The following is a 25,704-nucleotide window of genomic DNA, read 5'->3' on the forward strand; positions in this document are numbered from 1 at the left end:
GGGCGTCTCCATCATGGATGCCTCTCCGCTCTTCAGCTCTGCTGAGCCATCACACCGCCGCCGCTGCTCCTGCTGCCGCTCTAAACCACGGGTGTCTCCATCATGGTCGTCGCTGCTTCCGCTCTAAACCCCGGGCGTCTCCATCATGGCCGCTGCTGCTCCCTCTGCCGCTCTAAACCCCGGGCGTTTCCATCGCTGCTGTTGCCACTGAGCCCCCGCCCAGCCATCACCGCTGCCGCTCTATGCCCCCGCCCAGCCATCACCTCACCGCCCGTCGGTCCTCGTCTCGCCGCCTGCCAGGCCATTGTGATTTGTTGTTGAAGACCACTGGAGCAAGTATGTCTTCAATGAAATTAGGTATGTGCAGTTTTAAATGAAACTCTTTCTTCATAACTTAGTCATACATTTTATGATCATTGTTCTTTTATTCAATATCAAGAGAATTGGGATGTGTACGGAAAAACCAACATAGAAAAGACAAAACAAAACAATTTTTTCTTTGTTGTAAGAAGTATTTCTGTTCAATAACCTTTCTATAAATACTAGAATATACTCATGATAGGCCTGAAATTGTACATGTAGTCCAAGAACTACAGACTTGGAAATAATAGTCGTTTTTCACACATGAATGTAGCACAACGCGTTTGCGCATTTGGCGTGCATACTTTTTTTTTGGCTGAAAAGTTGCATTAGGTGCCATATTATGAATTTGATGTAAAATTCAGAATTTTGGACATCAAAATTATGAATTTGTAAAACCAAATGTTGGGAGGTCTGTTCATGAACCATACTGCGACCACACCTCTCCATGTTGGAAGAATGGAAGATGCAGAGATTCCTGAAGCCGTTTATCGAAACCACAAGGTGTGGAGATGAGTCACATCCTCTGTACAGGGGACGATCTCCGGATATGGGAGGATTTCAGGGACATCAAGAAGGACGCCGGGATCGACCTATTACTTCTGAATGGGTGGTGCCCTGTAATGCTCAACTCTTGAAGTTGTTCAAATGTCATATCAATGTTGAGATATGCTCCTCTGTAAAGTCGGTCAAATACGTGTTCAAGTACACCTGGAAGGGGAGTGAGCAAGCAGTTTTTGGAGTTAACAGGGATGACAAAATTGCACAATACTTTACTGGCAGATACATTGGTCCGTCGGAAGCAGTGGGATTAAAATTCTTGGATTTCCAACTGAATTCATGGAATTGTGTTCTCGAGATCAATTTGCAAGAACACTACTACGCTGATGTACCCCGATTTTACACATGGAACAATACGAAATGGCAAAGAAGGAAGTTTGGGAAGGTCTTCCAGGTATTTTTGAAGCCAACGTTCTGGGACGAGTGTATACTGTTTCTCCAAGATGTGACCTCTACTACTTGAGACTGCTTCTCCATCACGTAAAAGGGCCAGTATCCTTCGATTCATCGAGGACGCATGACGGACATATTCTTCCTTCCTTCAAAGACGTCTGCATAGAAAGAGGTTTGTTGCAAACTGACGACCATTGGCAACAGACGATGGAAGATGCTGAGCGGACAAGACTCCCCGAAGCAATGAGAGATTTGTTTGTTTTGCTGACGATTGCTGACATCAACTCTTCTCGACAATTATGGGATCGCTTCAAGAATTCAATGTCTGAAGATTACCTTCAAAGAGAATGGAGAACAATCGATGATCCAAATATCATGATTGATGAGAGGCATCGTGATCAGGCTCTGTTGTATATTCAAGACAAGCTTGTGAATTACAAGACACTGGGATACTTTCATGTGCAACTACCAAGACATGGAAGGATGAACCTTGATGGTGACAATCCAGAATTGATGAGTGAACTGTAGTACAATAGACCTGAACAACAGTGATTTGTTGAAGAGGAGCCTCTGCTGAATGCTGAGCAAAGAGCAGTGTATGACCATTTGTGCAGCTGCTTGGAAAGGAATGTTCCTTCAATAATTTTCATTGATACACCAGCAGGAATGGGCAAAACAATTCTCACCAATTTGATCCTCTCCAATGTTCGAGGTCAAGTTGATGTTGCTTTTGCTGTAGCATCCTCTGGTATAGCAACTACATTGATGCCTGGTGGAAGAACTGCACATTCTCGATTCAAGATATCCATCGAAGTGACCGATAATACAATGTGCAACATTGAGAAGAACTCCAACATGGTTCATTTGATCAGAAGTGTGAGACTGATTGTTTGGGATGAATGCCCGATGATTAGGAGGGAGAGCTTTGAAGCGGTGGATAGAACTCTTCGAGATCTATGCAAAAAGAACGATGAGCCTTTTGGCGGCATTCTTACCTTTTGTTGTGGCGATTTTCGACAACTCCTTCCTGTTGTGAAAAGGGAAAATTATGCTGATGTTGAAAATTCCTGCATCAAGAAATCCTATTAATGTTCAAATTGTTATATTTTGTTATTCACATTTTAAACTTTAATAAATCCCTTTTCCACTTGCTGTGCCCGTCAGCCGCCCATGCGCAGTAATACCTCCATGTTCCACGTCACAATGGAAACCCGGCGGGCGGGAATGGCGGCGCCGCCGGAGAGCCCCTAAGAATGGAGGGGGGGCAGATAAGGGGGGATGGAATGAATGACTGGGGGGTGGGTGGGGAAGGGGGGAGTGGGTGGGGAAGAAGAAGGGTTGAGGGGATGGAGTGAGGGAGGGGAGGGTGCTAGACCAATGCAGAAAAAAATCACCATTTTAAAGAAAAGTCGCGATTTTCATTGAGAATTTTTTTTTAAGACATTTATTTTAAAGAAAAAAGTGTGATTTTTTCCAAACATCACAATGGCAACCATTGTTGTGGGCCCAACGGGTCCACTTGGTCTAGTAAATATAATATATATATATAATTTTCCTAGTGTGTGTACATACAGTATAATATATACCAAAATGAAAATCAAGTATATAAATCAAAATAATGAAAGCACAAGAAGGATATTTGGTATCTCCCCACCATCTCTGCAATGCTACTCTCCATGTTTATGGCACAATCCATAAGGTATTGATATTACTTGAAAAAAATTCCCAAACTGATACTTTATACAGTGAATAGCTGGAGCCAGTCAAAGTGAAATCTGAAGAGATAAGAATAGCACCTTTACTTGGGAGACATCCCTGGTCGATATAAAAGCCTAAATTACTCTATGGATAATTTCCTGGATACAGGAGATAACCAAAGTCAGAAACTAAATAGAGATATACCCAAGTCATGAAGTTTGATCACAAGACCATCCGAAAGAGGAGGAGAACGGGATCTTTATGTGAAGAACAGATGGAAAATCAGGATGCACAATTATACACTTGCCTTCATCTGTCAGGGCATTGAGTCGAAGAGTCAGGAAATCATGGCACAGTTGCATAAAACTTTGGTTCGGCTACATTTAGATTATTATGTGCAGTTCTGATCACCGTATTACAGGATGTGGAAGCTTTGTAGAAGGTACAGAAGAGGTTTATTGGGACATTGCCTGTGTGAAAATGCATGCCTCCTGATTCAGGGACAGTTTCTTCCCAGCTGTTACCAGGCAAATGAACCATGCTATCACCAACTAGAGAGTGGTCCTGAGCTACCATTTACTTCATTGGAGATCCTCAGACTATCTTTAATCGGACTTTTATTGACTTTACACTGCACTGAACGCTCTTCCCTTTAACCTGTGTCTATAAACAGTGGGTGGCTTGATTGTAATCATGTGTAGTCTTCCCACTGTCTGGATAGCATGGATCAAAAAAGCTTTTCACTGTACCTCCGTACATGTGGCAATAAACTAAGATAGACCAGCATCTGTAATTCCTTCCTACACATTCCTGACAATAAACTAAATTAGCTTAAGGTGAAGGTTGGATAAATGTGACTGTTTTTTTCTGGAGCATTTGTAGCTGGGGGTGACCTGATAGAAGTATATTAATTTATGAAAAGCATACTAGAATCTGTCTCCACCTATATCCTTTCTTTGTCCCGCCCCCCTGACATCAGTCTGAAGACGGGTCTCGACCCGAAACGTCACCCGTTCCTTCTCTCCTAGATGCTGCCTGACCTGCTGAGTTACTCCAGCATTTTGTGATACCGTTGATTTGTACCAGCATCTGCAGTTATTTTCCTACGTACTAGATAGAATAGTCTTTTTCCCAGGAAGGTATTATCAAATACCACAGGGCAGGATTTTAAGGTGAGAGAGAAAAGTTTAAGAAAGATTTATGAGGCAAAGTTTATTTTTACAGAGTGGTAGTACTGTAGGTGCCTAGAACACGATACTGGGAAGGTGGTGGGAGCAGATAAGATAGCAACATTTAAGAGGCACAGGGAAAGGCAGGGGAGGAATGATTCAGACCATGTGCAAGCAGTTTCACAGTTCAAATTAGCATTGTAATTGGCACAGGCATCATGAGCCAAAGGGTTTGTTCCTGTGCTGTGGTGTTCTATGGTAATGAATTATGTGCTTTTTGTACTTGATTGGCTCAGCAATTCTAACTAATGAAGAGGCAAATGGAAGGTTCAATGGTGCTTTTATTGCCACATGTGCGAAGAGCAAACACGCAATGAAATTATTTTCTTAGTCTAGTAGAGCATTGCTATCGCTCAGCACATCCCCGATAAGTAATTTGAACAGAAGTGGTCTATTGAGCCTGCATGCAAGAGGCGCCATGTTTAGGCACCATTTTCAAAGTGCAGTGTGTGCTCTAGTTGTTATGAGTGGTGCCCGTTCCAGGCAAGCCCCAGGATGTTGCAGGCCTCCAGCTGTCGCTTTCCCTTGGACATGTGGGTCGGCCTGCAAACCGACGCCCCTCTCCTCGCTGATCCACCTTTGTGCCCAGGGGGCACCTCCCACGGCCAACCTCAAGGGTGCAGTAGGCCAGACCCCGGTTCCCTCTCCTCACCCGTCGCAGTGCAAATCAATATTCCAACTGCAGTGGGACAAGGATGGCTGACATGGGTTGAGCCAGGAGCAAAGTAACAAGGTGATGTCCTCATTAGAGGACAAGGAAAGGAGAACGTACAAACTGCCAGCGCTGCCCTCGCAGCTGCGGCTTGTCTGCAGTCCGTTGTCTTTTGTGTTTTTTGTTGTTTTTGTCTTAATTGTAGTTTAAATATGTTATGGTGTTTGCGGTTGTGTGTTATGTGGGGGGGGGGGGGGGGGGAGAGGGTAGGGGGTGGGATCTGTAACATTGTCTCTCCCGAACGGAGACCCGACCTTTGTTTCTGTGTCGTGTCTCCGTTCCTGCTGCGGCCTACCACCGGCCATGCACCTGGAGCTGGCAGCCTCCGACTAGGACCACCCGGGCTTTGGTTCGCAGAGCCCGCTGCCCGGACTCACCACCTGCGGCGCTGGCTGCCTTCGGAGGCTGCGGGAGCGGCTGCGACTCATCTCCGGAGGCTTCGGCGCGGGCCCCTGGTCGTCGGAAGCCCGCAGGCCTCTGGGTGGGGGCCGACATCGGGAGCTCCGCCCGGGGCTTCAATGTCGGAAGCCCCGACGTGGCAACTCCAACAGCCTGACCGCGGGAGAAGACGGCAGGGAAGAGAAAAAGACATTCTGGCCTTCCATCACAGTGAGGAGGTGACTGGAGGAGACTCACTGTGATGGATGTTTCTTTTGTTTGGTGTTGGTTTATGATTATATGTGCAATTGCATTTTTATTGATTATTCTTATTGGTCTTATTGTTGAACTGCGGGTAATTTATAATTTCACTGCACATTTATGTGTATGTGACAAATAAATTGACTATTGACTATTGAGGAGGGAGATGGATCCTGCAAATAAGATTTAACTTCTGACTGAATCTTGTAACAGTGTGATAACCTGGGACCTGGGATCAATAACCGGAAGATATGAAGGCTTGGCGGTCGGTGGGAACCCGCTCAAAGGCTTGGTGGACTACGTAATGCCTCACGGCGCCTTCAAGGACATCTGCAGGAGGTACTTCCAATACACAAAGATGGCCTGATGAGGAGAGGGACGTCGGTTCATGGGAACTGCTCCAGTACGTCGAGCACGCGGGCCGACTGGACTTTGGAAATGGCGCTAAAACATGGCGGCATCTGCATGTGTAATATATGCAAAACTAATTTCACTGTGCCTTTGCAAATGTGACAAATAAAGCACCAGTGAATCAATGCTTGCAAGAAGCAACCCTGAGTCTGGGATTCAGAAAATGCTAAAGTTCCATGTCTGACGAAGATTGATCACTTCATGCCTCGGCAGTCATTGGACTGTGCACGTTGTATCTGCCTGCACTTAGTCTTTGCAATGAAGCTTAAATAAAGTTTACTCTTCAGCAGTTGCCAGTTGCATGTCTCAATATGTGCAAATTCAGCGCAATACTGAGCCATGAAATTACAGGAATGATTTATGTGCAGGGAATGGAATTTCAATGTAAGAAACAGGATGAAAATGAAGGGTAACAGTTTGGTCCAATATTTGATTTAAACAATTTATTTAGTTATTCATTCGCATCAGAAAATGTTAACATGTTTTAATAAATGTCAAATCTAAATTCAATATTTAATAAGATTAAAAAATTGTTAATACATGCTTTATATATTACTCATGAATAGTCATGGTCCACAATAAAAAAAATTTAGATTTTTTTTTTAAGCAGACTCCAAACTACTTCCTGTTACTATATTTCAGTCTTTAATTTTTGAGAAAATTAATTTAAATTTTCCACACTGCAAGTATGGTTTTGGTTTAGAATCTTTTGTAAATTTAACTGTTTGACTTCAGTCACGCTATTCAAAATAGAACAGATTAGTGGAATAATTATTAGAGGTGTGTTTCATTGAGGCAATTAAACTTTCCACATTCAAAGTCTGTGTTTCAGGGGTTACTGAATTGTTAAATGGTGGTCATCTGAAGCTAGTTTTATTAGATTTTACACATACTGTATCTTGGCTTCAGAGGTTGAGAGGTAGCATCAATGCCACGATACCTCAGCAAACGATACAGGCAGTGACCACATCAGGATTGACAGCATGTATTCTTTTGGATCTAGGTGATCTAACTATTCTTACGTCATATTTTTGTTAATTATTATATGACAGGATGAATCCCAAGTTAAAAATAAATGTAAACCAACATGAATCCAATTTAAATAAATCAATATATTGATTTTCTTTTGAGGAAAAACGTTTTTTTTTTAGTTTTTGTTAGATGATGCTAAAGCTTCATCCATATCTTGCACAAAGATTTGCAACCGTGTCAAAGCTGGGTTAACGTGTTCTTCGAGCCACTCTTCCACAGCATCGGGATAATAGATTCTTTCCATTGCTGTACGCAGTTTACTGACAGCTGCCTCCCACTGTGCATGGACACTAAAAGACATTTATTATACATTATTATTATTTAGAATAATGTTTCTGCTTTATTTGATAGCTGGTGAATTCCAGATCAATAATTGATTCTAAAGATTATATTTCAAGATTGTCAATGCATGGTAAATTATAAAAAACTGGAGCACCAACAAAATAAAATCATACCCTCTAGCGTCTCCTTCAAAGTTCTGAATTATTCCAAGGTGAACAAACTTTCTCTTTCTGTGGTAGTTACTGAACCATCCTCTTATGTATCTAATAAAATAAAGATTAGTAAATGATAGAAATAGACCAGATTGCCTTAAAATGCATAAAATACCTGAAACATCTGCCCTAATTTTAAGTAGCGACATTTATCAAAAGCATAGTTAATAATCTTCATAATTTTATGTAACAAATAGCGATAAACTTAATTTGCTAAAAAAAATCCAGATATTGCCAACTGCTTTTTGACTAATTTTGTATAAATAAATGCATTCATCATTCATTTTTTCGGATAAAATCACTGCAATAATTGTTTCTAAACAAAGTTTTAAAGAGATACTGTCAAGAGTGCTTTATTGTCATGTCCCAGATAGAACAATGACATTATTACTTGCAACAGCACTACAGAATATGTAAACAATGTAATAAACTAGACAACATAATAAACGAGAAAAAAATTGGAGAAATATTACAATACATTTTCTAAACTTGATTAAAATCCATAAAGTGTTTTTAACATCAGTGTTGGAATAATGCCAAACAGTAAATAAAGCTAAAAAAGTCAACCAAATATTTATAACATACAAGGCCACTGTTTCATTATTGGTCAACACGTCATTATGTCGGCAAATACTCTCTTCAACCTCAACAGGTGGAGAGCATATTGACTGGTTGCATCAAGGCCTGGTTCGGTAACTTGAATGCCTAGGAACATAGATTACAAAAAGCGGTGGACACTGCCCGTTCCATCACGGGTACTGACCTCCCCACCATTGAAGGAATCTATACGAGGCACTGCCTCAAAAAGGCAGCCTGCATCATCAAGGACCGACACCACCCTGGCTATGCTCTCATTTCACTCTTCCCATCTCCCATATTGGAGACTGAAAACTGTCACCTCCAGATTCAGGGACAGCTTCCCAACAACTATCATACTCTTGAATACGACAAACAACTAAACTACAAACTACAAAAGGGACTTTGGGTTTTCTTTGGCACTAATATTGCTTGTTTTACTTTATTGAACTTTCTTTTGTTTATTGTGTTCTCTAGAAGTACTGTGTTTACAGGCCTGTTATGCTGCTGCAAGTTAGAACTTTATTGTTCTGTTTTCGGTACATATGACAATTAAACACTCTTAATTCTTGACTCTAGTAATCTAACCAGGTTAATGCTTTCATCAGATTAATGAAATTGGGATATCAGGTTTGTTGCTCGTGTCCAATAACCAAATATGCCTTGTTTAGATTACTTCAAAAATATTATCAAAATAATTCCCTGGAGTTTCTTCTTGTCACGTGTGGATGAACGGATGCAATACAACACCATCTCACCAATGAAAAATATAGCACCATATTTCTGAAACATGATTTCTAGACATTTAGTATTCAGGGTCTAATTCAGATCTCCTTTTTTTTAGTTCTATTTAGTTCTGCACAAATCTCAGGAGCAGCAACCTTAAATCCTTAAGAGAAAGAATATTATTTTTCCCCAAAAGCGATGCCTGTCTTTTCCGGGGGTCATTCGGAGTGGTCTTTGTCTGCTGCCAGTTGTAATGCATTGGTGGTGATTATAGCCCATTGCTTTTGTACTTGGATGATCACAGGGCCAAAATGCTGCCCATGATCAAAAGCCACTCTCAAGGTGAAACCAAGTTCCATCCTCTCTAAATAAGCCTTCAGCCTATAAACCTAGATCTTGAACTACACAATTAAATCAAATTCAGCATTTAAATTGATTCTATTAACGTCTTAATCGTTAAAATATTTTAAAAAGAGACTTAGAGTTCTTACATGTTTTCATTAAGAAGTTTATCAACAGACACCTGCAGGTTAATGATAATCTCCGTTACTTGTGCAAGTATGTCGCTGCCCGGAAATTTGCCAACATCTTCACTGCTGAAAAACAAGTATGTCAGAATCTTCTTAGGTTAACGTTTCACCAGTCGAGTATTGCTTATTTTTTGAACTGCCAATTATAAGTACATTTGCAATTAATGAATTGCAATTTAATATTAATTCTATCCCATGATTTAGACATTCTAACACTTCCATAAAATCAATGTTTCTGCCATTTCTCTTATAGGTTGGCCATTACAGATACACCATCGATTTTCCAGCACCCATGGTTCCAGAGCCTGGCTGAATTATCCATTTTGCCGTACCAACAGAGGTCATGTAATAATAATTCAACAATACACCTCTGACCCACTAATTATACCCCTTCCGTGTCTGCAGCACCACGGACTGCTAGAAACTTAAATAAAGAATCAACAATTAACAAAGAAGTTGTGGCGGCTCCCAAGGGTCGGGCCATACTACTACCGACCCCTCGGCACGGGAATGGACCAGTCCCGGGAGGCGGTCCTGGACTCAGGTATAAAAGGACAAGGTTTGGGCGCCAAGCCATTCCGGCAGACTAGACCCGTCTGAGACCCACGAACCAATAAATATACCTTCCCAAAATACCTGGCTCCTTGCCTTTATCAACACGCTACATTGGTGACCCCGACGGTCCATTCATTAGGATGGACAGAGAAACAGAATTCGACCGCCCGTCCGGCTCGCAGGCCGACCAGGCCCCAGCTGTCGACGCGGTAGGCATCAAGCTCCCGACCTTCTGGACCACCCGGGCTCGCATTTGGTTTTACCAAGCGGAGGCCCAGTTCCAGCTGCGGGGCAACATAACGGATGACACCCGGTTTTTCCACCTGGTGGGAGCCCTTGACCAGGACGCGGCCGAAGAGGTAACGGAGTTCCTCCAGGACCCACCGGCCGACGGTAAATATAAAGCCCTTAAGGAGCTGCTGCTCCAAACCTACGGGCTAACCCGAATGGAGCGGGCCGAAAGGCTCCTCCACATGCCAGGCCTCGGTGACCGGCGCCCATCTAGCCTCCTGAAGGAGATGGTCGCGCTGCTCGACGGGCACAGACCGTGCCTGATGTTTGAATATACTTACCTGCACCTGCTGCCGGCCGACATTCGCCTGCAGCTCACCGACGTCTCCTGGGAAGACACCCGGGCCCTCGGCAGGCGCGCGGACGCGCTGTGGGCGGCGCGCCGTGATGACATCAGTGCGCTAAACGTCACTCGAGAAGCGCCCGATTTTCTCCGGTCGGGCGGGGGAGCTGTGGAAGGAGTGACAGCTACGTCCCGGAGGCCTGCGAGATCGCCCCCGGTGGCCATTGCGGGTCGTGCACCTGCAGTCCCACATCAGCAGGCTCCAGCCAGCACCAGCAAGAAGTACTGGTGTTATTACCACCAGCGCTGGGGTGCGGCAGCCCGACAATGCCGCCAGCCGTGCACATTTCCGGGAAACGCCGGGGCCGGCTACCAATAGTCCCTGCGGTGGCCGGCCAGATTCACCGCCTCTTCGCCTGGGATCGGCGGTCCGGGAGCCGCTTCCTCGTGGATACCGGGGCGGAGCTGAGCGTCCTGCCCCCTTCGCCGCTGGACATTCGTTCTGGGAAGCGGGGGCCCATCCTCACCGCGGCAAATGGGAGCATTATCCAGACGTATGGCGTCCGCACGGTCCACATCGTTTTCGGCGCCAGTCATTTTACGTGGCTGTTTACGATCGCCGACGTCTCCCAGCCGTTGCTCGGGGCCGACTTTCTGCGGGCTCATTCTCTCCTCGTGGACGTCAGGCAGCAGCGCTTGGTCCACTCCGCCACGATGGAGCCCATCGCGTTGCGGCTGAACGACCCCGTTATACGCCCGCTGTCGTCCGTGGACTCCCATTTCGCTCGGGTGCTGGCGGACTTTCCGGATATTATGGCCCCGCAATTCCGGTCATCGACCCCCAAGCATGGGGTGTACCATTATATCACGACTACCGGCCCACCCCTCCACGCACGAGCACGCCGACTCCCGCCTGAGAAACTACGCCTGGCACGACAGGAGTTCCGTACGATGGAGTCCTTGGGGATCGTCCGCCCTTCCAACAGCCCATGGGCATCTCCACTCCACATGGTCCCCAAGGCAAACGGGGGCTGGAGGCCTTGCGGGGATTATCGGCGGCTGAACGTCGCTACCGCCGAGGACCGATACCCCGTGCCCCACATCCAGGACTTCAACGCCCATTTGGCTGGGGCCACGATATTTTCAAAGGTGGATCTGGTGCGAGGTTACAACCAGATCCCGGTCCACCCGGAGGATGTACCCAAGACGGCAATCATCACGCCGTTCGGACTCTACGAGTTCGTACGGATGCCGTTCGGCCTCAAGAACGCCGCCCAGTCATTCCAACGATTAATGAACGGCGTTTGTCGCGGGTTGGATTTCCTGTTCGTCTACCTCGACGACATCTTGGTAGCCAGCCGCTCGCGGCAGGAGCACTGTGCTCACCTCCGGCAGCTTTTCCAGCGGCTCAGCGAACACGGGTTGGCCATAAACCTCGCCAAGTGCCGCTTTGGCGTGGCCACAATCGACTTTCTCGGCCACCGTGTGTCCTCGCAAGGAGCGGTCCCTGCTGGACAAAGTAGACGCCATCCGCCGGTTTCCCCGTCCGTCCTCGGTGCGTGGCCTGCAGGAGTTCGTCGGCATGGTGGCATTTTATCACCGGTTCCTGCCATCCGCGGCCCACATCATGCGGCCGCTATACGAGCTGCTGGCGGGCAAGCGTAAGACCGTCGTGTGGACCGACGAGGCCGTAACAGCCTTTGACGGCGCGAAGGAGGCCCTGGCTCGGGCTGTGCTGCTTGTTCACCCACGGGAGGATGCCCCGACAGCCCTTACGGTGGACGCCTCAGAGTTGGCGGTTGGTGGCGTACTGGAGCAACTCACGGACGGGGGTTGGCGCCCCCTGGCCTTCTTCAGCCGGCACCTCGACAACGCCCAGAAGAAGTACAGCGCTTTCGACCGTGAGCTCCTCGCCCTGTACCTGGCCGTTCGTCACTTCCGCTATTTTCTGGAGGGCCGCCCGTTCACCGCTTACACGGACCACAAGCCGCTCACTTTCGCCCTGGCAAAGGTCTCCGACCCATGGTCCGCCCGACAGCAGCGCCAGTTGGCCTACATATCCGAATTTACCACCTCCATCCGCTTTATCGAGGGGAAGGAAAACCGGGTGGCCGACGCATTGTCTCGCCCCGCCATCAATGCCGTGTTAGAAGTGGCACCCGGCATTGATTATTCTGCCCTGGCGGAGGCCCAACTAACGGACGGGGAGATGCCCGCCTACTGGACTGCCATCTCTGGCCTCCGCCTTGAGGATGTTCCCCTCGGCCCCGGAGCGACGACGATACTTTGCGATGTGTCGGCAGGTCAGCCGCGCCCCATCGTCCCGGCCGCGTGGCGCAGGAGGGTGTTCGACGTGGTCCACGGGCTGGCTCACCCATCCATCCGGGCAACGATCTCCTTGGTAGCTGCGCGGTTCATGTGGCATGGTCTGCGCAAGCAGGTTGGCCAATGGGCCCGCACCTGCATTCCGTGCCAGACGTCGAAAATTCAACGCCACGTCCGGGCGCCACTCCAAGGGATCGGTCTACCCTGCCGCCGTTTCGACTGCACGTGGACATTGTGGGCCCGCTCCCGCCGTCCCGGGGCATCACCCACCTCTTCACGGTGGTGGACCGCTTCACGCGGTGGCCGGAGGCCATACCACTGGCTGATACATCTACAGCCACATGCGCTCGTGCATTGGCCGCGCACTGGATTGCTCGCTTTGGTGTGCCGGTGGTCATCTCATCGGACCGGGGGCCACAGTTCACCTCCGAGCTGTGGTCGGCCATGGCCCACCTGTTGGGCGTGCGGCTGCACCACACCACGGCCTATCACCCGCAGGCAAACGGCTTGGTGGAGAGGTTCCACCGGCAGCTGAAGGCAGCGCTGAAGGCGCGACTCGCCGGCCCCGACTGGATGGACGAGCTACCATGGGTTTTGCTGGGCATCCGGACTGCCCCCAAGGAAGACCTGGCTTCATCCTCAGCGGAGCTCGTCTACGGGTCTCCACTCACGGTGCCCGGGGAGTTCGTGCCCTCGTTGCCGGGGCGAGAGGAACCGCCCTCATCCACCCTACATCGCCTCCGAGAGCGAGTTGGCAAGCTCGCACCCGTGCCGACGTCCCGCCATGGGACATTCCGCCCTTACGTGCCATCGGCCCTCCAGGACTGCGCCTTTGTGTTCCTGCGCCGTGACGCCCACCAGGCGCCACTCCAGAGGCCGTATGAAGGCCCGTACCGGGTGCTGGAGCACGGGCAGACAACCTTTGTTTTGGACATGGGGGGCCGGCCGGAGGCCGTGTCGATTGACCGCCTGAAGCCGGCCCACTTAGACATCGACCAACCGGTACGGGTGGCCCAGCCTCGGCCACGAGGTCGCCCCCCTTTGCGGGTCCCACCGCCTGTCTCTCCAACTGTGCCTCCGCCGGCCCCTCTGTCAACCGATTACCGTACGCGGTCCGGTCGGGTTGTGCGACCACCAGTGCGTTTCGTGCCTCCGGATCTGGGGGGGGGGTACTGTGGCGGCTCCCAAGGGTCGGGCCATACTACTACCGACCCCTCGGCACGGGAATGGACCAGTCCCGGGAGGCGGTCCTGGACTCAGGTATAAAAGGACAAGGTTTGGGCGCCAAGCCATTCCGGCAGACTAGACCCGTTTGAGACCCACGAACCAATAAATATACCTTCCCAAAATACCTGGCTCCTTGCCTTTATCAACACGCTACAAAGTAAACAATTAACTCTTTCAGGACAGAGGCACACATCCCGAAAGAGCGTGCACCACAAGCAAAGCACTCGTAATTTTGTTCGGATTAAAGGAGGTGCTGGACCATCAGTTGCTGGTGGCCCTGTAGTACGTTCAAGTTATTTCAAAAAATATCTTAAATATGTTTTAAAATGACATACCATTTATCATCTTTATTGGAATGAACTCAACTTTATCATATCATATCATATATATACAGCGCGGAAACAGGCCTTTTCGGCCCACCAAGTCCGCGCCGCCCAGCGATCCCCGCACATTAACACTATCCTACACCCACTAGGGACAATTTTTTACATTTACCCAGTCAATCAACCTACATACCTGTACGTCTTTATATTGTTGGTTACTGGTAAATTACAACAGCAATTAATATGTTTGATAGCTTTTTCAGCCTCTTTAATTCCTTGTTTGATTGATTTAAATTTGTCTCTGATTGCTTACATTTTATTGACTAATAGAAAAGTTCTATTAACATTTGTGTTCACAAAGATAAAGTCCTTTATCAGGTTATCTCTTTAAAGATGTTTTATTTCTCGGAAGACCCCACATTAAAATTTTCCCATCATTTCTGTAGCATACAACAAATATACAAAGCTCCTTCTTTTTATTACATATTTTTCAGATAATTAATGCAATATTCAAATGGACTGTTGTCGGGCCAAACTCACTTTTGTATTTGTTTTCTAAATAGGAATCAAAGAAAGAGATAATTTTTCAATGACATAATTTCCTTAAGGAATCTAATTTCTCCAGATTGAATTAGTGCCCTTGAAATACATAATGACAAATACAATCCACTGACCAGTTACCTTTGTAAATCAATTCTCAATGTTTTCCATCCAAGAGACTTCTTCACCAATTCCTCTGCTTTTTCGGAAAACTCACCTATTTGTAACACACAATAGGATTTCAGATTAAGGAGAAATAATCATTCTTATTTCAAAGGATATAAGAGCATTGCTCAGGTAAAATAATTTAAAAACACATCCTCCTAAATTGACATTAATAGAACAATCTGGCTGAAGCAATAACGTCCTGGCGAATTCCATTCACAAAGCAAGTTGAGGTTGTTGGTTGATCTGATTCTCAATGGAGTTCCAATTTGAGGATTTTCCCCAGAATGTCTACAATAAAGTTTGTTCGTTGTTGTTTAAAATGATACACACAAAAATGCGATATTAATGCCATAGCCAATATATTCTCTTGAATGTCTTAAATTAAAAATGATTCAGTTCATTATCACAACATTGAAGTTGGCAGTCAGGTGCATTATTCTCCCTGCATGTGATTTTCACTTTGACGGCATTTCTATTTTCAATGCCCATTCCTAATATGAGCTGGAGTATTTCACTTTATTTGTCTTCTATTCACCCAGTGATATTCCAAATTAATTATCAGCTTTAAACTCAAAATGACATTTACTTTAGTCTTGTTTCAGCACAGGATAACAATAAATTATAATAAAAGGGTCAGTATAGTAGACAGCTTCATGTTTAAATTGGGAATGTAAGCTGCTTCTACATGCAAGTTATCATTTGTCAGGATTCGACCCAAATGGCGAGCACACTGCTTTGCAATTCACCAAAGGAGCATTGAAACAGGCGTAAGAGGAAGTTAAAGGGTGTATCTGTAATTCTGCGCAGTGAATTATGGTAAGCAAACCCATACATTAAAAAAAAGAAATGTTCATATAAGCAACTGATATCTTTACTGAATGAATGGAGATGTATTGAACAGTGAATAGTAGAGGGGGAACCTGGTCTTTGATGGGGAGGTTGCTCAGTGTGCAACTTAGTGATAAGATGAATTAACGTTAAAATTGAATGCAGTTTAACTTGAGTGATATTAATTGAGAAGGAAACAATTATGAATATAATTATTACCAGAAATACAAAGAAAAATGTTGGAATTCTGTCGGAAGGAAGTTTCTAAAACTAAACAAATTTACTGCTCTGAGGAAAACAATATTTAAGTAATGCTCCTATTCTCTGGCTGCTATGTATCCACTGAACAAGTGTCAAGTCTTACCAATTCTAGTCCCAAATATACAACCAATGTCTAAACTTTAGAAATTATTCACTGGATGTGTAACAGTCTCCAAACCAACAGTAGCTCAGACAGAGATGCCTTTCACCATTTGTAGGGAAGAACTGCAGATGCTGGTTTAAATCGAAGGAAGACACAAAATGCTGGAGTAACTCAGCGGGACAGGCAGCATCTCTGAAGAGAAGGAAAGGAAGACTGAAGTTTGAAGAAGGGTCTCGACCCGAAACGTCGCCCATTTCTTCTCTCCAGAGATGCTGCCTGTCCCGCTGAGTTACTCCAGCATTTTGTGCCTACCTGCCTTCACCATTTAATACTTTAGAAAGCAATAGGTATTTAAGCACCAGTATATATTTAGGGCTTACCGTGTTTCAAGGTCTGCAGACAGACTGCCAATGATGGAATCCCCAGAGGAAGTAATTCACACAAAACTGAAAAATGATCATACCTTGCAAAACAAGATATCAGACAAATAGAAAAATCAAATCTATTTCCATGATTCACCTTTACTCTTAGTTTGAATGCATACTGTTTCTTAACGTGTTGGAGAATATTCAGTATGAAAGATTTATCCTTGCAACAAGTTTGAATGGCATTATGTGTCTCCAATTAACAGGTTCAATCCTGTAGATTAGTGTAATGGTGTCACTCATGTTATGTGTTATGCTTTTGTAGTTACACCCCTTTAGCTTTTGAGTGACTGCTGCTTGGGTGATTCGGGTTAGTGTAAGTGCAACGTGCAGGCATGAGGTCATGCTTGCTATGTAGTTAATAAAGTCTTTGGTTTATTATCCAGGTGTACGGCTTCTGTTATTATACAGCCAACACAACATGGTGTCAGAAGTGTACGGACTTACGCCAAATTCTATTGTTTTCCTCTTGTTTTTATCTTAGTTTGTTATTTTTCTACTTTGTGCGATGGCTTCTGCTCTCAGGAAACCGGAGATCTTGGTGTTTGATGCAGATCTCAAGGAACGGTGGCGTGTTTTTGAAGAGGATTTTTCAATCTACATAGAAGCTGCATACCCTACGGCTGTTCCTGCTCTTCGTGCGTCAATCCTTCTTAATTTGGCGGGCACGGAAGCTGCTCGTCGTGCCAGAAGATTTCACTATGCACCGGCTAGAGTTGATGCTAATGGTGCCCAGATTGCTGCGGAGTCTATCCGTGACCCTGAATGTCTCCTGCGTAAATTCCGACAATTATGTGAGTTACAAATCAATGTGAGCATTGAACGCCATAAATTATTTTCAAGGAATCAAAAACAAGGAGAGCCTGTTGAGTTATATGTTAGTGCGCTCAAGCATATCTCTAGTCGATGTGAATTTGGAGATATTCACGATAGTCTTGTTCGCGATCGTTTAATCCATGGCATACTGAATGATAAGTTGCGCGATGAATTACTGCGGGAAGTTGACCTAACCTTAGCGGCTGCTGAAAACCGCTGTCGCATAGCTGAATTGACTGATGCTCACATTAAAACTCTGGGACATTCTGCTGCTCGTGAAATTAATGCAGCCAGCATGTCTTATCAAACTTCTCCGTGTTTATCTCAACTGCCAGTCACCAAGTTAAGATTGATCGATAATTGCTTCAACTGTGGAGGTTCACATGTCGCGGTTCGTGATCGTTGTCCTGCGTATGGAAAACTATGTCGGCTTTGCAACAAACGAAACCATTTCATTAGGTGTTATCGATCACGCAGTAACAGATTTCAAACTAGACAGTCAGTTAACTCGCTTGCCCATGATGAAGGTTCAATCTCTGAGTTCTCACACCCAGTTCCCATGATTGTACGAACAGCTGGCGAAAGTGCAGAGATTGATATACATGCTTTGTCTAAGTCAGTGCACCAACAGCTAGATCCCAAGGTCGCATTGCTCAATAATGGTAAAACCCTTTATCTCAAAGTCGACTCGGGAGCGCGCTGCAACGTTATCTGTTTGGCTGTCTGCCAGAAGCTGAAAAACACAGAAACCGTATTTCCAACAGTTACATCACTTGTCTCATTTGCTGGAACTCGAGTACACCCCATCGGCCAAGTTAAGTTACGTTGCTGTCTCAACTCACGTGCCCACATCCTGGATTTTTACGTGGTACGTGAGAATGTACCATCCCTACTGGGTGCTGATGCATGCCTAGATATGGGTTTGATCACTTTCAGCCCTTCTGTCTGTCCTCTGACTACAGACTGTGATTTTACACGTCAAATTCTCACACAATACAAAGATTTGTTTAACGATAAGCTGGGCAAGCTGCCTGTCAGGTACACGATTACCATTGACCCTGAGGCAATCCCAGTTGTTCGTCCAGCTCATAAGATTCCCCACGCTATGCGGGATCGTGTTCAAAGTGAACTTAACAGAATGGTGTCTCTGGGTGTGCTTACTCCCGTATCTGACCCCTCAGACTGGGTCTCCACAATGGTTGTCGCTGCTAAGAAGAACAGAGACGAGATACGGATTTGTATCAACCCCAAGGACTTAAACGCAGCGATCAAACGACCACGTTATCCCATGCGCACTGTGGATGAGATTGCTGCGCAGATGACTGAAGCAACTGTATTCACGGTGCTAGATGCCAAGAGCTCATTTTGGCAGATTCCACTGGAACTTAACTCCTCTAAGCTGACAACTTTCAGCACTCCATTCGGACGTTATAAATTTCTTCGGATGCCTTTTGGTATATGTTCTGCCAGTGAAGTATTTCAACAAGCCATGGAGCAGTTGTTTGCGGGCTACCCGTGCTCCATTGTAGTGGACGATATCCTCATTGCTGGAAAAACGGTCAACGAGCACGATGCCAATCTGTCAAAAGTGTTGAAGCGTGCCGAGGCCATCCATCTCAAGCTAAATCCTCTGAAATGCAAGTTCAGAGTGAATGAGGTAAAATACTTAGGCCATATATTTACCAAAGACGGCCTCAAAACTGATCCAGCGAAACGAGCTTCCAGCACCCACAGACGTGCTCAGTTTGCAGAGATTCCTTGGCATGACCAACTATTTGAGCAAATTCATTCAGGACTTCAGTGAAATTTCGGCCCCATTACGCCAGCTTACACACAAAGACACTGCTTGGACTTGGCACGAGCAACAACAGACAGCATTTGACACTCTTAAACGGCGGATATCTAATGCTCCGACTCTGGCTTACTTTGACCCTAAATTACCGATTACTCTTACTTGTGATGCCTCACAACACGGGCTGGGCGCTGCATGCCTTCAGAATGATGGCAATGGCAATAAGCCTGTTGCCTATGCTTCATGCACCATGACTGACACAGAACGATATGCCCAAATTGAAAAAGAACTGTTAGCGGTTGTTTTTGCCTGCAAGAAATTCAACGATTTTGTTTTTGGCCACACTGTCACAATTGAAACTGACCACCAACCTCTGATCAGCATTGTCAACAAACCTATCGACACCTCTCCAGCGCGCCTACAACGGATGTTACTGCAACTTCAGAAATATGACATGGTGCTGATCCACAAACGCGGTAAGGACATGCACCTGGCCGATACTCTTTCGCGTGCACCCTGGAAGACCTGCGAGGGTCCGCCCTCGCCGGATGACGACTTTGTTGTGATGAGTGTGTCTTTTATCCCTTCGTCCTGCATGGAGGACCTGGTTGCCCACACTGCTGTTGACAGTACACTACGGTCGCTAACCTCCGTCATTAAGCGCGGCTGGCCAGACAAGCACTACAATGTTCCGCTGCCAGTCCGGCCCTTCTTTGCTGTCCGGGATGAGCTCGTGCTGCAAGATGGCATTATTTTAAAAGGACACAAGGCCGTGGTTCCTGCCTCGCTGTACCACCGGTATTTTAACGCTGTCCATGCGGGACACCCGGGTGCTGAAGCCACTGTTTCACGGGCGAGAAGCATGTTTTACTGGCCTGGCATGGCCGAATACATCACCGAGAATGTGGCATCCTGCGCAGTGTGTAACAGTTTGGCCCCTCACCAACAAAAGCAACCACTTCTTTCACATCCGGTACCTGAGCTCCCGTGGTCTACAGTCGCAGCTGACATATTTGATTGGCATGGCAAACAATACCTGGTGCTCGTGGATTCTTATTCAGGATGGTTCGACATTGATTTTCTCAGCAGCCCCACTTCCAGCGGAGTGATTTCAAAGTTATCTCGCCACTTTGCAGTCCACGGATCCCCGGTCAAACTGCTAACTGACAACGGCAGTCAATTCACCAGCCAACAATTCAGGGAGTTCGCTAGACACTGGAATTTTCACCATATCACCAGCAGCCCCGAATATCCCCAGTCTAACTGGCTGGCTGAACGGGCTGTTAAAAGTGCTAAACAGCTCATGGAACGTTCGTACAGAGCAAAATCAGACATATTCCTGGATCTGCTTAACTTACGCAACATCTCCCGTGACCCCATCTTGGGTTCACCCGCTCAACGTTTATTGTCAAGGCAAACCCGTGCCACAGTGCCTGTAGCCAATCAGGCTTTAGTCCCACAAGTGTTTCCACCGGAGGAGGTTCAATCCAGGTTGCAACAGAAGCGAGACATTCAGAAACGATGGTTTGACAAGACAAGTAGGCCACTGCCACCGCTGACCAAAGGGCAGGTGGTCCGCTTACAGACTGACAGAGGCCATGACCGTATCGGAGTCATTTCTGGAATTGGTTCAGAGCCACGCTCATATATCGTTAGTGCCGATGGCGGTACCTACCGGCGTAACAGGCGACACATCCTGCCTGTGAACGAGCCAGTTCCTCCTCAATATAATCCAGATGGTACAAGTTCGCTTCCGTTTGCGCCTAGTGGCACTCGCATGCTTTTGCCAGCACAACAATCCATGCCTGTAACAGCTCCTTTGCCTGTTCCATCTTCGCCTCCATATTCATCGCCTGTTCCACAGTTTGCTGCTTCGTCTCCAGGGACGTTGATTCAGGTTCCCTCGCCTGTGGAATCACCTGCTCTCTCCCCGTATAAGAGGAATGGAGATGGTCTCTATCGTACACGTGTTGGTCGTGTTTGCAGGCCGGTTGTGAAGTATCCGGACTATGTTTAACTTTCCTCCAGTTTGTCACCGATTGTTATACATGACGTGCTCAGTTTATGTGTCTGTATCGTTGTTGATTCTTTAAGAGGGGGGATGTAGATTAGTGTAATGGTGTCACTCATGTTATGTGTCATGCTTTTGGAGTTACACCCCTTTAGCTTTTGAGTGACTGCTGCTTGGGTGATTCGGGTTAGTGTAAGTGCAACGTGCAGGCGTGAGGTCATGCTTGCTATGTAGTTAATAAAGTCTTTGGTTTATTATCTAGGTGTACGGCTTCTGTTATTATACAGCCAACACAACAAATCCTCATTAAATTGAATAATTAATGGGAGTAATAATTAATGGGAGTAATACTCAAGTAATACTCAATAATGAAGTAATACTCAATACTGAAGTAATACTCAATAATGAAGAGAAACAGGCGAAAGGATTGGGATACATTTGGTTGTGGCGCAAATACTGCAACACCAGGGACCTTGCATACCTCTGCCAGCCAGTGAGTGCTATCCCCTGTAAGTGAATGGAGTTCCTGGGCAGAGTCTGAGCTATATTCAGCCACTGCAGGTGATTAGCTAAGTGATAGCTAATGGATGTTAGACATTGAGCTGCACCGGTAGCTCCTTTAAAAGCACTTGCAAACCATATCTGAGTGAATCCTGTGTTCTGATACTTCTCGATTTGAAGTGCTGTAGAATAAATCAATATCACATTACGATATATAATCTAGCCTATTATGTTTAATATAAAACCATTTAATCAGAGTTTACCACAAATGCAAAGTAAAATGTGCTTTCAGCCCTGTTACAGGCAGCATACTGAGCGATTCATTTTATGACAAATTAATCTGCTATACCAGACATGCTGGCCTTCTAAATATAAATATTATAAGATGTGAAAATATTAAAAGTAAAAGAAAAAAAGTAAAGAAACATTATCATTCTGATAAACTATTGTAGTTTCTTACAAGAAAATAGTTTTAGTAGATAATCTTGTTTTTCTAATGACTCTTAAATCTTTAAACAAATAGGTTTACAGAACTTCACTAGGTTTCATATTCCCTTTTTGTGTTGCATAATAGTGCAAGCTCACCAACAATAACTTGGAATGAGATTGCATCTTTTCACATCTTTAGAAGTCATGTATCTATTGTTTCAATTGTTCAAAACAGTAGCACTGCATTTTGGTATGTTTTTAAATGCACAATAGAAAGCGATTAAATTAAATTAGAAGCTACAGCCTATAATCATGGAAGCATTATAGAAAGTTCAGAAGCTTAGGAAGTTTGGTATGTCCCCAACAACTCTCACCAACTTCCACAGATGTGCTGTAGAAAGCATTTTATTAAGATGCAGCGTGGTTTGGGAAAAGCAACAACCAAAAAATTGCAGAGCAACAATAGCTTGGAATGAGTTTGAATGTTTTCAGATTAAATGGATTAAACTTTGAACCACTTGTGCCATGCGATTTATCTTCAGAGCTTTCACTGTCCCCCAACTATTGAAAAGATTAAAAATAATTTTACTCACACATCATTTGCACATCAAGATCAGCATTATATTCCCAGATCATTGGTTCAACCAGCTGATCCAACATGGATTCTAAAGGGAGATCGAAGGCAAGCAAATTATTCATTTCTGAATGTTCCAAAAGGCAAAGATAAAATAAGTAAAAGAAAATTAAATAAAGAACACAAACTCCTTAACTATTTTAAAAAGCCAAAATATAAACCTCCAGATTTGCCGATCAATTCATAATTTAATTTGCATTTTAATTCTTTACAGCTGCATATGAAGGCAATTGTTGACGTCATTATCTTGGAAGTAACACAAGATGGCGGCGCGCACGGACGCAGCGGCTCACAGCTCTCCCTTTCGGTGCGTTTTATGTGTGTTATCTGTGTTATGTCTGTTAGTCAATTTTAGTCATGCAAACCAGGAAAATCAGGCAAATCCTACCTACAACCGAAAGGACCTTCTGATCATCGGATTCCAGTGCAATCGGGACCTTGTGCGCGAATTTCCACACCCGCGAAATATACCGGAAGAGATAGCCAGGACACCGGGCGCTCCGTGGATAGTTGTCGGCGCGAACAGGCGTCGCAGGCGGAGGAGAAACAGGAAGCAAAAGCGAGGATGCCGGTCCGGTATACTTGCCAAGCTAAAGAGACAGCCACACAAACCACCGCTACCCAGCATGTTCCTCACCAACGCCAGATCCATCATCAACAAAATGGACGAACTAAAACTGCTGATATCAGCAAACAAACTCGTGGAGGACTGTTGCATTCTCTTAGTAACAGAAACATGGCTTCATCCACTTATCCCAGACGGAGCCATTGAGCTAGCCGGGCGTACAGCGTTTCGTTGGGACAGAAACATCGACTCCGGTAAGAGCAAGGGGGGGGGGGTTATGCATTTATGTGCACAACAACTGGTGCACTAACATCCAAATCATAGATAGCCACTGTTCTCCTGATCTGGAGTCCCTAACAGTTAAATGCAGGCCTTTTTACCTTCCTCGCGAATTTACAGGGGTTATAGTAACAGCAGTCTACATCCCACCGAATGCTAACGCTAGCACAGCTTTAGGCTACCTGCTCGGTGCAATAAACTCACAACAGAGCACATATCCAGAAGCAGCCCACATCATAGCCGGGGACTTCAACCATGCAGACCTAAAGTCAGTTCTCCCGAAACTTGAACAACACATAAGATGTGCTACCAGGGGGAAAAACACACTAGACAAGGTTTACTCAAATATTAAGAAGGGGTTCAGGTCAGCACCACTACCACACCTGGGGCAGTCAGATCACCTGTCCATATTCCTAACCCCAGCATACACCCCACTCAGGAGGAAAGCTCCAGTCACCATAAAGACTGTTAAGACATGGCCTGAAGGAGCTTCCTCGCAGCTGCAGGATTGCTTCGAAAGGACCAACTGGGATATTTTTGAGGATCAGGACTTGGAGGAGTACACATCAACTGTACTTTGCTACATCCAAAACTGTGTTGATAATGTCACCGTCGACAAACGCATCCGGTTGTACCCAAATCAAAAACCCTGGATGACAAAGGATGTCAGGTCTCTCCTCAAGGACCGTAACACCGCCTTCAGGTCTAGTGATAGAGCTCTATACAGTGCTGCTAGAACCAACCTGAAGAGAGGCATCAAGGATGCCAAAGCGTCCTACAAGAGGAAGATTGAAGACCACTTCTCCAACAATGACCCACGGCGGGTATGGCAAGGCATCCAGCACATCACCAACTACAAGACCAGCAACCGCACGACTGCCGACGGCGACGCCTCGCTGGCTGAGGAACTTAACTGTTTCTTTGCTCGTTTCGAGGTGAAAGCTACAGTGGCAGACATTACACCCTCTCCAGCACCTGACAGCAACACCTTCACTGTGCAGGAGTATGATGTTAAGCGCGTGCTCAGAGCAGTGAATCCCAGGAAAGCTGCAGGCCCCGATGGTGTGACGGGCAGAGTGCTGAGGGAATGTGCAGACCAATTATCTGAGGTCTTCACAAAAATCTTCAACCTGTCCCTTTTAAAATCCACCATCCCTCCCTGCCTGAAGTCCGCCATAATCATCCCACTGCCGAAAAAGTCTGTCATCAGCAGTCTTAACGACTACCGTCCGGTAGCACTCACACCGGTCATCACAAAGTGCTTCGAGAGACTGGTCCTGCAGCACATCAAAGCCAGCCTCCCACCCACCTTCGACCCACACCAGTTTGCCTACAGAGCAAATAGGTCTACAGGGGATGCCATCGACACTGCTCTTCACACTGCACTGACCCACCTTGAACACCAGGGGAGCTATGTGAGGATGCTCTTCCTCGACTTCAGCTCTGCCTTTAACACGGTCATCCCGAGCAGACTGGTCACCAAACTTTCCGACCTTGGATTTTCCCAAACCATCTGCAAATGGATCAAGGACTTTCTGACCAACCGCCCCCAGACAGTCAAAATAGGCCCTCACCTCTCCTCCACCATTACACTGAGCACCGGCTCACCACAGGGCTGTGTGTTGAGCCCCATCCTTTACTCCCTCTACACTCACGACTGCGCCCCCACCCATCCCACCAACACCATCATCAAGTTCGCGGATGACACGACTGTGGTTGGACTCATCTCAGAAGGAGATGAGACAGCCTATAGGGATGAAATCCAAAGGCTGGCAGCATGGTGTTCAGTGAACAATCTGGTCCTGAACTCCTCCAAAACAAAGGAACTTATAATTGACTTTAGGAAAACCAGTGGAGATTACGACCCACTCTACATCAATGGGGTCTGTGTGGAAAGGGTACCAGCTTTCAGGTTCCTGGGTACGCACATCGCAGAGGATCTCACCTGGTCTACCAACACCATCACCACAGTAAAGAAGGCACAGCA

The 25,704-nt window shown here is 46.0% G+C and overlaps 1 protein-coding gene across 7 annotated transcripts in view; it reads right to left on the bottom strand.

The window, feature by feature from the left end:
- Nucleotides 1-5,303: 5,303 nt before the first annotated feature.
- The window catches only part of LOC144594476 (hexosaminidase D-like), an 83,890-nt gene continuing 63,489 nt past the window's right edge, over nt 5,304-25,704 (bottom strand). For 3 of the 7 annotated variants that reach the window (XM_078401006.1, XM_078401007.1, XM_078401005.1), the window contains 7 exons: nt 22,833-22,904; nt 21,791-21,992; nt 16,646-16,728; nt 15,047-15,122; nt 9,323-9,427; nt 7,491-7,580; nt 5,315-7,325 (listed from right to left, as the gene is read on the bottom strand). In XM_078401006.1, coding sequence (XP_078257132.1) covers nt 7,151-7,325; nt 7,491-7,580; nt 9,323-9,427; nt 15,047-15,122; nt 16,646-16,728; nt 21,791-21,992; nt 22,833-22,904 — 803 coding nt within the window. In that variant the 3' untranslated portion in view covers nt 5,315-7,150. Of the gene's footprint in view, nt 7,326-7,490; nt 7,581-9,322; nt 9,428-15,046; nt 15,123-16,645; nt 16,729-21,790; nt 21,993-22,832; nt 22,905-25,704 lie in introns of all 7 variants that reach the window. The other 4 variants (XM_078401002.1, XM_078401001.1, XM_078401004.1 and 1 more) reach the window with 4 other exon arrangements.

This window comes from Rhinoraja longicauda, chromosome 6, assembly GCF_053455715.1.
Source record: "Rhinoraja longicauda isolate Sanriku21f chromosome 6, sRhiLon1.1, whole genome shotgun sequence".
Taxonomy (NCBI): Eukaryota; Metazoa; Chordata; class Chondrichthyes; order Rajiformes; family Arhynchobatidae; genus Rhinoraja; species Rhinoraja longicauda.